Here is a 17712-nt window from a genome sequence, read left to right as displayed (position 1 = left end):
TTAGAATTGGTAATCCATTAGTTCATCTACTTTTTAATTTTTTTTTTGAGAATAATGTACTTTATTTTCATCAAATCTTATTTTTTTCTTTTTAAACTGTGTTTAGTAATAGGTTGTGTATCTGATTTATTTCTTCCAGATATTTATTGGCGGTTGGAATAATTCAAAAAGTGTAATAAGGAAAAACCGTCAGAAACCAGATAAAGCAATTCAAGAAACACCAAATATTCTGACTGCTGATGAAGCTAAAGGATTTTGGATTAGGTGGAATGGAGGTAGCATTGCATTAGGCAAGAAGGGCGAAGCAGAACCTTTTCTTAGCTGGGATGACCCAGAACCATTTCCTGTTACACATTATGGTATCTGCACCGGTTGGGGTGCTAGTGGAGAATGGGTTATAGAAGGTAAAAAAAAATTAAAATTATTATTATATTTCTTAGTTTTTTTTTTTACATTACATTAATCTGGTGAAAGAAGATGGTTGTTGATTATCATAAGGTTTATTTTCTTTAAGTGGTAAATGAAAATTTGTTTGCTAATATGGTTATTAATTTTTATCTATGGTGGGTGGTGAATTTTCTATTGGCTGTTGGGTTTGTTATTAATCACTATGGTTGAATTTATAATATCCTTTACTAATACTTGTATATCTTATGTTTTATGCTGTAAAACTAATAGATTTTTAATTGCTTAATGAAAGTTATTAATGTTACAGATTGTTTTACACAAGACTTCCTGATCTTTAATTAGCAAATATGAAAACTAATAACTAATGGCAATATGTTTGTGATGATAAAATTAGTAATTATCTACCCTTTTCAGCCTTTGTTATACTTTTTGAATGTTTTAATGATAAACAAATGATGATTAAGTGAGTGATGCTTGATGATTTATTACTAACCAGTCAGGATGTTACTTTTACATTATTTTTAAAAGACACGTAAAGTATATATATGATCATACATTTTTTAACAGTAAATATATAATTTCATAAAAATAATTTTAAAAAAATCATCAAACAAGTGTTTCAAAAAGGACCAGTACCCTACCCAAATTTTGTAATGTACATTTGAATTGTTCCTTCATAATGTAAAATTCAAATTATTGAAATAATGTTGTCCAGTAATCTGATCAGTAAGATGGTTCTGGATTTTACCTGTGTCAAGATATTGTCAACCAATTTTTTTGTAATGATTATTTACTAATGAGTGAAATTAACTCTAAATATTAGTTTTTCAAATGTATGAAAATTGTTTTGAAATATTTCCAATTTTTCAAACATATCCTCAGGAAAAACTGTGGTGATTTAGGATCTGGGGATTTTAAGATCTGGAGATCTTGGCAGCCACAAGTTTGAGACAAACAATGATTAAATAATTTTTACAATGTTTACTATACCAGTTCAAATTAATGCCAATTCAATATAAATACCAGTAGTAATGTGATATTGTCATGCTGAAACAAAAATTTTAATTTATTCTTCTCTAAAACTGTAATAAATCATTGAATTAAATCACAGTAAATTTCACCATTTACTGTTTTTAAGGAATAAAGGCCCTCCAGATGTTTTCACAGTAGTAGGTCATTCTTCCACCAAATACCAATTTTATGTGCGCAATAATTTCTCGTTAAAAGTGCAATGGTTTTCACCACTCTATATTCAGATAATTTTATTGTTCATATAACCATCCAGTTGAAGCCATTCTCTGTTACAATAAACATAATCTATCATCTCAATTCTACGTATATCAATTACAGATCTAAACTAATGAAAATATTGTAAATGATCTATAGTGTAATTATATGATCTGGTTCTTTCAAGTGCAGTAAGCATGTATTAACTTCTGTAGCAATGAAAACCATAGTTATTGGCAAACCAATCTAAGAAGAAAACTTTTTGACATCTTCTGTATTAGTAAGTTAAACTGTCTTTATGTTGTTAAGAATTTCTTTGGTTAACAGTGTTGTTTGGCTTGGAACTTTTAGATTCTGTAAATGCCCAATGTATCAAAATTGTTTTATTAAATGTGATGTTTAATGTATTGGACGCAGACTGATAAAAATTTAATGGAAACTTGTTTTTCACATGTTTATATGTGAAGTAAGTCTGCAGTAAACATAGTCTCATAATTAGAAAATGATGTACCTGGCCCAAAAAAATAGTACTGAAATGACAAAATTATTTCAAATTACTACTTGCAGCTATGCTTGAGAAATATCAATGTTGCCATCTGATAAATTGAGTAACATACAAATTATCCTATTTGTAAGTTATATCCGTCATTGAAAGGTTTATGTCATTTTTTAAATACCAGTTAAATAGTTTAAAATTTACATGGAATTCTATGTATTTTTAAAATTATAATATTTGCATAATATATTTTGGTAAGTAAAAAACTATACTTTTTCATTTATAACATTTGTCATAACACACTAAATTATTGTCGTGCTTACCTACTTTACCAATTAATCATTACAAACTGAGCATTGCTTATAACTTTGAAGTATATTTTTGTATGAAATTTTCACAAATTAAGCAGTCACCATTATTCAGCAGTTGTAATATTTCACAGAGTAACCTTTTGTAAAATAAGTAGTAAATTTTAGTGATCATTAGTAAATTAGTGCAGTAAGTTATTGTAGATTACCTGGTTATATTATCGTACAGTTAACCATTTAAATTAGCTTTGATATTGGCTGTAAAAAGTAAAATATGAACTGTTAATGATATTAGATTTTTTGGAGATTCATACACCAGACAACTTGGAATACAGTTATCGTTCAATATTATGGGGTCGTTTGGATGTCTTTGTGAATGCTGCTCATGATGCACATATCGCACTTACATCTGGTCCCAATGATACAGAGCCAATGTATGAAATTATTCTTGGTGGTTGGGGAAACACTGCTTCTGTCATCCGATACAACAAGGAAAAACCAGACAAGGTGATTTAATTTTCTATACTCTTTAAGTTGTCTTAACACATTGACTGCTGTGGATGCGCCAGGCAAGGGCATATGTGCTACAGAGGTCTACTATGCACAATTTTTGCTACATCTATTTCTTTTGACTGAAGAGTTTTATAATAGAGATTGGCGAGTTCTATTGCTTTAGTATAGCAGTCAATGAAGTGTACAAACAGTATACTTCATTTCACATATTTTATGTAATTTTTTAAAAGATTTTTTGAACTATTAAATTAATTTTAACATCTTAATATTAAGAAACATACTGTTAATATTTACTTAGTATTACTTTATCTACTGTAGTACATTACTTTTTATTACTCATCATCTTTTTGTAATTTTTTAATTACTTTATTTATACAATCTGAACAGAACCCTCAGTTTAAATTATCAAATTGGCAATTTGAAAATAAGTATATATATTCTTTAGTTATTAATTCACTACATAAGCTCAAAGCTTCTGCCATGAAAAAAAAATCATCATGATTACATTTAGAAAATAATAGGAAAATAATTACTATATGGAAATTTCTATTTACAATTGATTATTAATACTTAACGTCTTCAAAAAGACTACCTACTTAATCCAGTGAGTTGGTTTGTTCTGATTAAAATCAAAGTAAAATGTTAAATGAAGATAAATTGGACACAAAATTAATACGTTATTTAATATATGGATTTTGTTTTCTTTTAAAGAATAATATATCAAAATTAAATATTATTAAACAAAGTTACTTACTGCTAATCGCTTAACAACATTCACTAAAACAAATACTCTGAACAGTGAAGTGCTGTTCTATGTATATAAAGTAAATAATTGTGAATAATAAATGAACAAGGATTGCATTTGGCTCAAAATAAAGATAAATATATATATGAACTAGGATGATTATGATGGTTATCCACAGTTGTATGGATGTCACAATTTGTCATAGCCTTGAATGTGTTTTTACTACATTTTATTGAACATAGTTTTTATTTTTTATTAATTTTTAGTTCTGGTCCAATCACTTTGAAAATCACCTGAATTTTCTATCAGAACAGAGCAGAAAATTGGAAGACAATTTCTTTTATGTATTTGACCTGATTCTGTGTGTATCCATTTTTAATTATTATTTCAAAAATTATTACCGTTACTATTTTATAATTATGAATATTATTGCATGAAAATGAATTCATGAAATAAGATTGTTTAAAAAAAGTTTCATACATAGTATAATAATTAGAAAATAGTTTTATTAGGTTATACAAGTAATAATAAGATTGCTGCTTAGCACATGTGAAAATAAAATCTTTGGGTAGTGCTTTACCTGTTTTTATTACTGTTCAAAATGACTGAACAGGTTGAGCAGAGAATTAGCATTAAATTTTATTAAATGACAGCACACAAATAGAGACAATAAGGAAGATTCAAACAGCTTTTGGTGATGAAGCTATGAGACAAATTAAAAAGAAAAGTATAGCTGTTTCCAAGATGGCAGAACATCTCTCGATATTACAAACATTTTGGTAGACCTTCCATCAACAAAATTCCTGGAAAAAAAAACAAGTAAGTTCGGCAGATGGTGATGAATGAGTGCCAAATAACAATTAGAGCTTCAATATAAAGTAGGAATTTCATTTGGCTCGGTGAACCAATTTTAACTGAAGATTTAGGGATGTGGGGAATAGCAGCAAATATTGCCTCAAAACTTCTCACTCATGAACAAAAGGAAAACCGACTGCAAGTTGTGCAAAATGTACTGGAATGTTCTAATAGTATCCTGATTTTATGAAAAAGGTAATCACCGGAAATGAAACAAGGATTTATGGCTTTGATCTGGAGACAAAGGCAGTCATCCATTGGAAAATTCCAAGCTCTCTGTATCAAAAGAAAGTCATGCTATCTCAAAGCAATTTGAAGGTCATACCGACTATCTCTTTTGATTTTTAAGACGTGATTCATCAGAAGTATGTGTTTCAAGGACAAACTGTTGATTAAATGTACTACAGAGTACTCTTTGTTGGCTAAGAGATTCCGCTCCACACAACAGATGGCAGCTTTGGGAAAATGGCAATTGGAAAATTCATCAAACAATGCTCCAGCCCATGCATCACAACTTATCCAGAGAGTTGGCAAAACTCTGAATCGAACAATTTTAGCAGGTTCTTTACTTTTCAGACATGGGTTATTGCAACTTTTGACTCTTTCCTAAGTTTAAAATTTAGCTTGAAGGAAAGAGACAACAAATGTCACAAGAGGACTGACTTATGGTGTTCACTAAAAATGATTGAAAAATACTTCCTGCAATAGATGGAGAGCCAAGTCATGTAGGGTGTATGATAGAAACAAAATTGTTTCTATTGCTTTATTATCCGATTTGATTTTCCTTGTGTGTCTGGTTGGGCATTGTCACGAAAAACAGAATCCCATGGAATAGCATCCCACATTGTTTGTTTTTTTATAGCTCTTCTAAGAATTTTTTCACTTTGCAATACAAATCTGCATTCACAGTAGTTCTATGAACACTAAATTTGATAAGCAAGACACCTCTTATGTCTCAAAAACCAGTAGCCATAAGCTTCTTTGGTTTAGGAGATGATAAATGCAGTCATCGCATCAACTGCTGTTTTGCCTCTACTTTCAAATAAGAAATCCAGGTTTTACTTTCAATAACAATGTGATCAAACAATCAATTAATTACCTTCACTTTGTTTTACCACAAAGATTAATGCATTGCAGGAAGTATTTTTTCCTTGTGTGTGTCAAGTTAACAACTTTGGCCCTCGCCCAGCAAACAATTTTTCACTCAAAACTTCTGAAATCAATGATCGAGAAACATCAGGAAACATCAAAGATGATTGTGACATGGTGATGCGCCAGTTTTCTTGAATTTTTTTGTCACCTTTTCCAATAAAATCATCCTTTATCACTGACTGACTGCCGCTACATTTATCATGAATGTAGCGGCAGTCAGCTACATTCGTCCTGGTCGAAATGAACGGCTCTACTGTCTTACTTTAGTGTCACTTATAATATTTGTTCTGTAAACATCGTAAATTTGCCATTGATTTCAACCAAATTATTGCTTTTTGCTGTCAAAAATTGAATCACTCTATCTACTTCACACTTGGCTGGACTACAAATTGTAACACTCATAAATGAATATAAACAACTAACATAAAAATGACTAAACTATTGTGCTTACAGGTGACTTTTGATTATAGTAACTGAGCTATGCAAGTTCCATCTGTTTGCATCACATATATACACAGCAAATTAAAAACATACCTTACTTGAAAAACACTCCTCAGTTATATATTGTGGAATGCCGATTATCCTGATTGACACTTTGCAAGTCACATGCAATTCAGATAAAGTGAAATCTAGATAATTAGAAAATTAAAAAAGTTCATTTTTACACACGGAAGGTTTATCACACTTAATAAAATGATGAAAATAGAAAAATAAAAATGTATTTCAGTAAAATTAAAAAGGCACTCATATATGTACATTGTAATAAAATAAATTCGGTAATAAAAAAGTTGCATTAGAAAAAATTTAATTAGTAGAAATTTGCTATTAAAAGAATCAGAATTTACAAAAATGATTTGAAAGAAAGTAAAATTTACTACTGTACTATTTTACAAAAACTGTCATTTAAAAAACCTATTAAAAAATTTACAAAAGATGTATTGAGGGAAGGGAAGTTGAGTTAAGTTAGTGTGTTATAATTTCTTAAAAATTACAGCACATTTGTTTGATCTTGTGTATGCATAGCAGAATAAAAACAAATGTTATGATGTAATCATTACATCATAGTTTATGCTTGACCGATTAATGTTTCATCAGTCTTTTCAGAAGTTAATTTTCTAACACAGTTCTAATTCTACATATGTATTGTGTTACATGAGTTGCAAAAAAGCCAATAAAAACAAAAGTAATAAAAGTTCTTTTCCGGTTGAATCAAAGCAATATGTGGATAATACTGTATTTAACATTTTTCAAATAGTGTATTAATTTTTTTTAAATTACCTAGTGAATATTTAAGAAGTCTGGATAGGTGGAAATCTGGGAAATTGGCGTTTGGCATGATTCATCACAAGTATGTTCCTCAAGGACAAACTGTTGATTAAGAGTACTACATAACTTTTTTTTGTTGGCTAAGAGATTCCGTTCGACACAACAAACCACAGCATTGGTCTGATCAAATTGTTGGATGAGATGATCAGCATCCCATTGTATGTGTTACAGCAATATAAAATATTTATTGATAAAAAGTAACTATATTCTACATTAAAACAATGTATCAGCATGTAGTGCAGTTATTGCTTAAAAAACTTGAATTAGCATATGATGCTAATCAATCCATTGTGTCAGGCATAGTTATATATTTTCTCCCAAAGCATTTTTTGGTTATCAAGATAAGAAAATATAAATAAATTTTGTTGGGGAGTATTTCTTTACTCGTAGATAGCAGTCAGTGTGTTAATATTATACAACTTACACAAGTTAGCTTGAATAATCTGATGCAGAAAATAGGCAATTAGAAATTCATTTATTTAATAGTTGATATAAAAGAAAATCCTAAGAATTTAAGTGAAATTTTTAAACTTTAAACAACCTAGCCTCTCCTTTCATTATTACAGTCAGTCCTTGTTTAACAACATTTGCTGTTGACCCACTCCTTTATGAACATATAAAGCTAATAGTTTATTAAGACATCAGTTTATAAAAAATTGATAAACAGAATCGCATAATATATTATGTGAGGAAATATATTGACAGATATATTATCTGGGCAAAATATTCCTTTTTTCCTTATCCTCATATAAATTAATTATGTATAAACAGAAGTATATAAATTAATTCTGATTAAATATAAATCAATCATTACATCTTATTTAATCAGTCATGTTAGCTAATTATACAGTGTTATTTGACAATGCATGCTGTAGATTAAAGATCACGCTGTGAGTTTGCATAGATATTGAAGAAGTTATGACTTATTGGAGTTTGTGATCAATTATAACATGTTATTGGTTTTTCCTAATAATTTTTTTTATTTTATTTTCTTGCATTGCTTGTGTTACTACTATACTCTGTGTATTTAAAAAACTAATGAGATAATTGAAGTTAAAAACATTAACAGGAAGAAATATTTTATATCTTAATGATATAGTATATTTTTTAGCTTTTGATTAAAAGATTTTGCTTGATATTGGCTGGAAAGCAAATTGTATCTTCAAATAGATGCTGATTATTAAATGAAATCAAGTAGCTTACAACAATTTGTCTGTGTTACTGATAGTCTTTGATTATTCATTTTCAATTAATGGCCCTCACTCAAATACTGAATTTATCTAAGTTTGGTCTATGGTCTACCCTCTATAGTTGTTATATAATCAAATATTTGTGAGAGCAAACATTCAAAATCTCTTTTTTCACATAAATCTGATTTTTGGTAAAATGAGAAAAACTGTTTTTTTCTTAAATTACTATAGTGGTGGGTTAAAAACATTTTCTCTGATCATTAGACACCCTCCTTGATGTACTTCAATAGTAATATTGGTTATTATAAGACTTTTTGTTCATAAAATGTAAATTAAGATTTGGACAGAACACATTTTGTTTAGTCAGTCTGGAAAAAATATTTTTTGAAAGATTGGTGTGTGGATAAAAGTTATTTTGAAATATAACATTTGTTCTTGTGAATCAATGGTAATGAAATTTTATTGAGCTAGCAAAAAATATTTAATTTAAATTATTTAAAAAAATTAGAAAAAAATACAATAGAAATGTCAAAATTTAATGTAAGATAGGCTCTTTTCTGTTTTTCCTCTCAATAGGTTTTTTACGCTATGTATTTGTAATTTCTTATGTTATAATTATTATTATATGGTATTTGGAGGCATCTGTAGAGAAATTATAAATATAATTTAACCAAACTTAACCTACGCTCACTTTCACTCACTAACCTTCGCTCGCTAGTCAAGGTTAGCAAGTGAAGCCAGTGTAGGTTAAATTTGGTTGGATTATATTTACAATTACAAGCATATAATTGTAACATGAGCAATTACTGATATGTAATATGTAATGTAAAAAAAAGACAATTGTGGGGTAAAACAGAAAAGACAACCTGTAAGTTCTTAAATTGTTTTTATTATCATTAGTCCATATTTTCACACAAAGTTTTTCCAGTTTCCAGGTGTATTATTTTTTGTACTGTAAAATATAAAATATTTTTTAACTCCATCAAATGTTTTAACAGTATCTTATAAAAATAAAAAAATATAAACACAAAAATTTTAAAAACTATTGGTCCATTTTAAAATTTTCAAAGCTTTTTCAACCCCTAAGCAGTCATAAACTGTTTCTTCATCATTGTTAATTTCATTAAAAAGGATATTCCTTTTTTTTATCTCAATCACTTATATTACACCAATCTTCCCCAAACAAAGGACGTAAAGTTTATTAACATCTGAAGTTTTCTTGCTTGAAACTATTCGAACAGTTTTTTAAAATACTCTCAACATTTATGAAACCTAACATTACCAAATACAAACTACCATTCAAGCAACCCAATTTATAGGTTATGAAAAGAAAACAGCTGTGTCATTAGTGGGAAAATAAACGCATTTCATTGGTTGAATGGACATATCACTTTCTGAATTGTTCCTAAGATGGACAAAACTCTCATTTCTTAATTTATTTAATATTGGATAAATTATGATTTGAAAAAACCAGAACTTTATAATATGCATCAGTATCAGAGCATATTGTGTACATAAAACTCAAAAATGTTAATTTGTAAAAAAAAACAGGTTTTGAAAGTTTTCTCCTGAGATATATAAATGGAAAATACAGATATGTTAGTTTTTTAAGTATTCTATCATTTTTTTTATAATCAAAGAGGAAATTTTGATGTTCAGCACGTCGGCAAATTAACTTAAATATGACAAATGAAAAAGGATGGGATTGGATGTAGTTGAAGTATACTTTTATAAATGTTGAAAAAAAACTTAATTCATTTTTTCTATACCCATCTCTTTATTAGAAATCAACAGAAAATGTCCAATAATGGAGTTTGCACAAAAGAAAAAAATTAATTTTCACTGTTTTATTAAAAGATTTTTATCTGTTTTTTATTAAATTGTTTTATTTTGTTTGTATTTTTAACTGATACTCTGTAACTGTTTGTTTTATTTAATCTAACTTTAGAATGAAAATCTAAATTTTAAAATCCAAATCAAACCAAGTTTTAAAATGAAAATAAAAATCTAAGGAAATTCATCCTTCGTGATGAAGAAATTGTGTAATATTTTTAAAAGATATGAAAGCATGCTACAAATGAATGATTTTTTGATTATTTAAAAATAATATACAGCAACTAATATAGCATATTTGTTTATTAATATTATTTCCAATTTAATTTTTATAAATAATTACATTACTGCATACTAAATATATTTTGAAATACTAAATACTTATTTTTTTATGATTATGTGCTAAAAGGCAAAAGTTGAAACACCTAGTCTTCTTTCTGATGGGGAAGACAAGCTGTTTGTAATAACATGGTTAAATGGATTATTAAAAATCATTACTGATGGACAAACATTGCTTGAGTGGAAAGATCCGAATCCATTTGAAGTAACTCATTTTGGCATCTGTACTGGTTGGGGGGCAGAAGGAAAATGGAGAGTTACAGCAAATGGAAACAAATTTATACCCTTAGGTAGCTTTAATAGTATGTACTCTGATCTTAATGTAATTGCCATAGCTGAAACTTAGCTTAGCATTATTATACTGATTGATGATTAAATTCTTATTTTATTGTATTATGCTTTTTTTATGTAATGCACTGTCTTGCTAATTAGTAATTAGAAAATATTCTTAAAATAAACATTTAACTAACACTAATAATTTCCAAATAATCAAAGTATTGTGACATATAAAATTATAAATTGCTTAATTTTATAATTAAATTTGTATTTTTACTTTGACAGTTAAAACTCTGATTATCTTATTGAAGAGTGATTGAATCAGCGGCAGCTTGCGTATAGGTACTGTGGAACTGAAGATCCCCCTATTTCCACTTGATATTATCAATAAAATTTAATACAATGAGTCTTTTTTTCTTTAATTCTTTCTTTATACTTATACAATTCATAATCCTTAAAGTTTAATGTCAGTAGCCAACTCCCAGTTTATGAAAAAGATACAAAAATCTTTTTATGGAACTGTGCACTTCACAGTTCCATTGCCATGGTGTTGTTTGGCTATTGTGCGCATGCATACATAGGAAGCTGCATGCGAGAGAGAGAGAGCACTGTCGCTCCTCTAGTGCCGACCCTGGTGTGCTGATGAAGGTAGTTTTTTTTACTCCGTGTGTGTTGTGCTTAAAATCCATGTACCATATTCTTGAATGTGATAAAATGTAGAATTTGATTATTATCCTGCTTCCAGCTATTCTATTTGATTCATATTTTTTTCAGTTCTTTTATTTACAGAAAACTTTAACCATGTACTTGAAAAGGCCCAGAAAAAATTTTCTGGAACAACACCCCCACTAATTTTAACTACAAACCATCACTGGATTGCACTCATTAAACTTTCTCAAAAGGGTAGAAAATAAGATTTTTAATAAAGGGTATTCAACATTTTACATTTTATTCTTATTTCCACATATTTTTTCAGGATGTTTATGTAGTTTTTTTTATCTAACTCTCAAAAATCAACGTAGTTGTATAATCTCTATTATGCCCAGATTACTACAGCTGACTTGTAAAGACAAGTTCTTTGAAAAAATGTTTTCTAGTGATTTATTACAAGTGTCTGAATTTTTTACTCAAAAGACTTTTTAAATCTTTTAAACCTCATCAAATCAAATTTGAAGGGAAACAGACTGATAGATACCCCCCAACCCATGCTCTCATTTCTCATCATGCTTTTTTACACACTGCACATGTAATCAAGATTTTTTTTGGAATTACTGTAATGTAACAATTTGTAAAAAAAAAATTGTTGATAGAAATTGAGCTATGCATTTAAGTTCTATATATTTTAAATATCTAGAGATGAAAAATGGATTGCTACTGTAAACAAATAGTAGATCATTTAGCCTTATGTGTTAATAATTGTTAAAAAGTAAGAATAATTTGTATTATTTCATTAACAAAGTGGCCACTCAGATTTGTTATCACTAGAGGATCATTTTTGGTTTCTGATTAAGATACAATGACGCTACATAATTTATGAAAAAGCAAGGAAAAAAAATTGTATATTATCTTAAAACTAATTAACCAAGTATGAAGTTGTTTGGAAGTATAGTGGTTGCCTGGAAGTACTTAAAAATAATTGAAAGTTAATAAAATTAGATAAAAATTTTAATTGATGCCTTTTATCTCTTTGGTAAATTGTATTTGCCATTATACTTCCAGACAACTTCATACTTGGTGGATTAGGTTTAAGATAATATAATATATAGAAATGAATATTTTATATTGTATGGAAGTGTAATGGCAAATACAATTTGCCAAAATAAAACATCAATTTAAGTTTTTATCTAATTTTATAAACTTTTTATTATTTTTTTATATAGCCTAGATTTTATCAAAGTATATCATAAGCTTGTTGGTTCATCAAACAGCGTATGTAAACAATTTTAATTTTTAGAGAACCTTTTTATAACATAAACCTTGAAATATCACCACCTCCGCATCACAAATATAATATTTGAAATATTTTTTTTTTTTCAATTTTATGTGACATACATAAGTTTTTAATGTGCTGGAAAGCATATTAGTAGGTAGGATGGGAAAGACATGCTTTACAAGATTTTGCCAGCTGGGTAGACAGTATTCAGTTCAAGATGTTACTTTTTAATGAGAATGTTGTTTGATATGTTGTTATCTGCTGTACACTCATTTGATTTGTAGTTTTCATTCCCTTTAGTATTTTTTAATGTATTTGTATTAATATAATGTATTATATTAATAATGATAATTATCAAATTGCATGAATGTAATATAAGTTATATATATATATATTTTTTTTTTGTTTAATTTCATTACTGGTATTTGCTTTGTGCTGTTGAACATTGCTTATTGCATTTAATGTATATGTTGTAGGCGAATTGAAAAATTAGTCCTATTGTAAAGAACCTACGACATTTTGCAATGCGCCCGACAAATTGGAAAATTATCTAGCAATTTCTAATCAGCTTGATACTTTAGACTTAATGTGATGAGCCCATACAACTTAATGCTAATTAAAAAATGTGTAATTGCTAACACATTTTTTCACTGGGTATTTGCAGAGAAATTATACATATAATATAACAAAATCATACAATAAAACCTACCCTTGCTAGTTAAGGTTAGCGATCGAAGCGAGCGTAGGTTAAGTTTAGTTAGGTTATAATTATAAGCAATAGGTTAATATGTATAATAGGTTATATTATAAGCAATAATTCATACATTGGATCTCTATTTCTCTTTAATGAGCAAAAGATTGCACAATTTCTAAATAGCTTAAAGTTGTATAGGCTCATTACAATAAGCCTCAAAAATATCAGGCTGATTAGAAATTGGTAGATAATTTTCCAATTTGCCAGGTACACATCGATAAAATGACGCCGCTCTTTACAATAAGCCTGACTTTTCAGTTCGCCTACAACATATACGTAATATTTGTACAGTAATTTTTTATTGGAACTTTAGAGTACGTAAGTAACCTAAAATATATGTAGATGTTAATTCCTTTCTTGTCTAACTTGGTGCTCACAATCATTGTTTATTATAATAGTAGATTAAAAATGAAGCACTCTTCTTTTTTCCATTTTTTTAGCATGCTCGAACAAACTTTTATCATATTTAATGCATGTCACCACTAATAATTGACTTATCTGTTAGGTAAAGTTTTGTGGAGTTTCCCTATTCTAACTAATTTTAGTCTGTGGACATTTTTATGTTTAAATTTATTGTTAGCACAGATTTCACTAGTCAGATGATTACTTTTTTTTTTTTATTGATAACATATTTTCCACATAATTATTGATAGCAGAGTTTTAGTTTATTTTTAAGATAAAACGCATAGTTATGGTTTACTTGAAATTTTTTTTTATATAATAAATTTGCTGGATTTGTTGTGAAATAGTAGCAAGAATTCATGTTTTCATTTTACATAATAATTTTTGTTAATTACTCAGTTAAGAGTTACTGACAGAAAGTGATATGCAGGAATTTCATAACTAATAACAAGTTAATTTATCATTATACAAATCCTTCTTCAAGAGAAAGGTAAATAAATATCATCTAGTACATATTTTAATAAAATAAAATAAAATAATGTAGATCAGATGTTTAAAATATCAAAATTTATAAAATTAAGTAATGAAAACTTTATTGTAATATTAAGAAATTTATATAATTTTTAGTAAGATTTGAAATATACCATTTCTACATCATAGTAAAATATAAACTATAGCAAGTAAGGTGTATTGGTCCATCATGTAGGAATCTAAATAATCAAACACTGTGTTGAGATACTTGCTTCTTAATTTGCAATTCCTGTGTATAATAAATTATACAGCTTACAGCTATTACCTATTGCTTATTATTCTCCTCATAGTTTATATGAACATCACTCAGGTTTAATAATAAAGTTACATTTTAAGAAATGATGCAACTGTACTAAGAGCTTCTCATTTCCATACTGGAAAATCATTATCATGCTGCTATCTTCCATGTAAGTGTAATAAAATAAAATTAATAGATGATATTACATTTTTCATGAAAAAAATTTGTATATATTTGTAATTATTTCAATTACAAATTTCCATATAAATTATAGTATCAAGAACCAGTAGTTTCCAAAATCTTCAGTTTCTATATATAAATTTGTTTTCAATAAATAAAAATATTTTTTTGTGAATACAATGCAGATAATAAATATGTGAATTTGTATTTAGATAAACTTTTTATGAATCATTAATATTTGAAAAAAAAAAGTTAATATTTTTAATAATAGACTAATCAAAGACTTCATTATTTTTCATTCATTTCACCAGTTCTTTTTAAAATTATGCTTCCATTTACATACATTTTTTTGTTGTATAGCACCAAAGTCTGAACCTGGTTGGAATTTGGATAATATAGAAAGTACAGGACCGGCTAAGTGGACTGCTGCTTCAGGCGGTGAGATTCCACCAAATGCTATTCCAGCAGGTATTGACAATGAACAGTTATATGTTGGAAGAGCAAATCATGAAGGAGCAATATTACCCGGTAAAGTTGTTCCATCTCATGGAGTTTGCTATGTGCCTTGGGGAGGTGCTGAACATGGAATTCCTGAATATGAGGTAAAATAAAAACATTAAGATTATAATTTGGTAAATTCAGTAATTCTGGGGATGAAGATGATGAATTTGAGAAATTGATGAATGAAAATTTTAATGAATTTGTTTAAAATGTTTATTATGTTGACAATTCTAATAATGTACTGATATATTTATTTCATGCAGTTATTATTTTTATATCATGTCTGTTGACATAATATAATAATTAAATATAAATACAGTAAAATAATGCATTCTTTAATTATGGAATCATGTTTACTGTAACTATGTAGGGAATTAATAAAATTATCCTAGTATGAGTTTTTTTTTTAATCTGTTACTTATCCTTCAGGCTGGACCTGCTTTAATTATGAACAAAGTTCAAGAGAAAATCAAGAGAGTATGCATCTGTGCACTTCTTCCTACATCTTTTTTGTTTGGATTATTGACACCAACACCGCATTCCATGCTGCCACCCCTCCCATTCATTCTGCAAAATAGAACCCTGTGATGTTATTGGGGGGTTTGTATGCTGCATAACTTCCCTGTGCTGCAAGAATCTTCACATTTAAACAATGTGCTCTGTGGTACCTTCCCTTCTACAATAATTGTACTCAGCAGAGGGTCTCAGTGTTCACACGCACAGGTTGCTTTAAAGCAACCATGACCAGTCAGGAACTAGGTCTGTTCCCTTCTATGTGATTCATTCATCTCTGGCTGGAGGTTTTTATTTTTTTTGTTTAACCTCTGGAACCACCGTAAGTATTACTTAAGAGGATGATATATATGAATGTAAATGTAGTTCACTAAATTTGTATCATTCATAGTTCACTACATTTGTGTCATCTGATACATTTGTGTCATCTGATACATTTGTATCATCTGATACATTTGTATCAGTCTGTGGAGGATACCACAGACTGTACAAGACTTCATCTTGTACAGTCTCATGTCGATCATTCGTGAAATGTGTAGTTAATCAAAACCCAATTACCAAAGAAAATAGTTATCCACAACCTAGCATTAAATACATATCAAAGTAACTGCTTTTACTAGGATTTGAACCTTAGAACTCTGATTTCAAAATCAGCTGATTTGTAATGACAAGTTCACCACTAGACCAACCTGGTTGGTTATCCCTGGAAGTCCAGGATCAGTGTATGCGTCCATCTACTTTTGTCAACTAATCCCATCTCTCCTCTACCATCAGCGAAGGAGTGATGCCTCTGCCTTACTTATCCTCTGATACCATGCCTCCCTCTTTCAAATGAGAAAGTCCATGGGTGCAAGACTTACCTCTACCTTGGTGGCATCACCCAAGATGGTCCTCTAGCCACATCATATCTGATGGTGGCTGTCGTTTTTTTGGGCTTGTAAGACACCTTGGGCAATATGTCAGGAATTTTTTTGGTTATTCATGCCCTAGGTACTTACTGCAGGAGAGGGGTGGACAACTCCGTTTCCAACCCTTAACGAGATGAGGATAGTTTTTGCCTGACCAAAACCATAACCACTTGGGTCTTTCAGGCAAAATCTGCAACCCAGTATCATGCAGACATTATATGATCCTATTTACTGTCTCGTTACCAGTGTCCATCACCACTCACTTGACTTGACTTGACTGTCAGGACCATGTTTTGCATGTTTTGATCTCATCAAAACAGTACATTTGGATGCATGATCGACTAAAACTGATTTAATGTCTTGTCATCTACTGCTATTTAGGTGGAAAATAACTTATTGTTTTATCTTCAGTCTTTATCATATGTCTATGACAAGTTATAGTAAAATCATGATTAAATGACTTATTTTTATTATGCAATGTATTTATCTGTTGCATATTTTCAGGTGATGAGTTTTTTGTTCTCTAAGAATGTATTGTATTTATTCTCTTTATTTTTATAATCATCGATTATTGTTTATTTGATGTATGTATCATTCATTCATAAAAGTAAAATCATCAGTTCTTAATGACAAATTATGATCTTTTACCATGTTAGTGTCTATATTAATAGATTTAATAAAATGATAGATGTTTTGTTTTAGAAATTTATTTTTTTTTTTTTTTTTTTACTAATGAAATAGTAATATTCAGCATTTATAGTATATTTATATTGTACCGATTTATTATTTAACAATGGTAACATTATTTGCTAGTAAATTTGTGTTACTCAGATGAACTGGAACTGAATGTTAGCTATACTAAACTGTATACTTTATCATCTAGTTTTCCTTCATGGAAGTAATGTTGATTTAATTATCTGCATTATTCATACCATACTAAACATTTAAATCACAAAAAAAATAATACGTCTTGTATTAAAGTGTGAAAGTATATGAGTAAAGTGCATGTAAATAAAGCATTGGAAGAGATCCGGGAACTCCAGCATTACCTTATAAACTTGGCCACAGATTAATCTCTATTTAC

The 17712-nt window shown here is 28.7% G+C and overlaps 1 protein-coding gene across 2 annotated transcripts in view; it reads left to right on the top strand.

The window, feature by feature from the left end:
* Positions 1–17712, top strand: part of LOC142321402 (C3 and PZP-like alpha-2-macroglobulin domain-containing protein 8) — a 72058-nt gene that overhangs the window by 47587 nt on the left and 6759 nt on the right. The window contains exons 3-6 of one of the 2 annotated variants that reach the window (XM_075359447.1): positions 140–404; positions 2735–2946; positions 10463–10682; positions 15067–15308. In XM_075359447.1, the coding sequence (XP_075215562.1) occupies positions 140–404; positions 2735–2946; positions 10463–10682; positions 15067–15308 (939 nt within the window). The remainder of the gene's footprint in view (positions 1–139; positions 405–2734; positions 2947–10462; positions 10683–15066; positions 15309–17712) is intronic. The other variant, XM_075359448.1, reaches the window with a different exon arrangement.

Source organism: Lycorma delicatula, chromosome 3 (genome assembly GCF_047948215.1).
Source record: "Lycorma delicatula isolate Av1 chromosome 3, ASM4794821v1, whole genome shotgun sequence".
NCBI classification, from domain to species: domain Eukaryota; kingdom Metazoa; phylum Arthropoda; class Insecta; order Hemiptera; family Fulgoridae; genus Lycorma; species Lycorma delicatula.
Note: the sequence above shows the minus strand (reverse complement) of the source record. Positions and strands in the feature narration are given on the sequence as shown.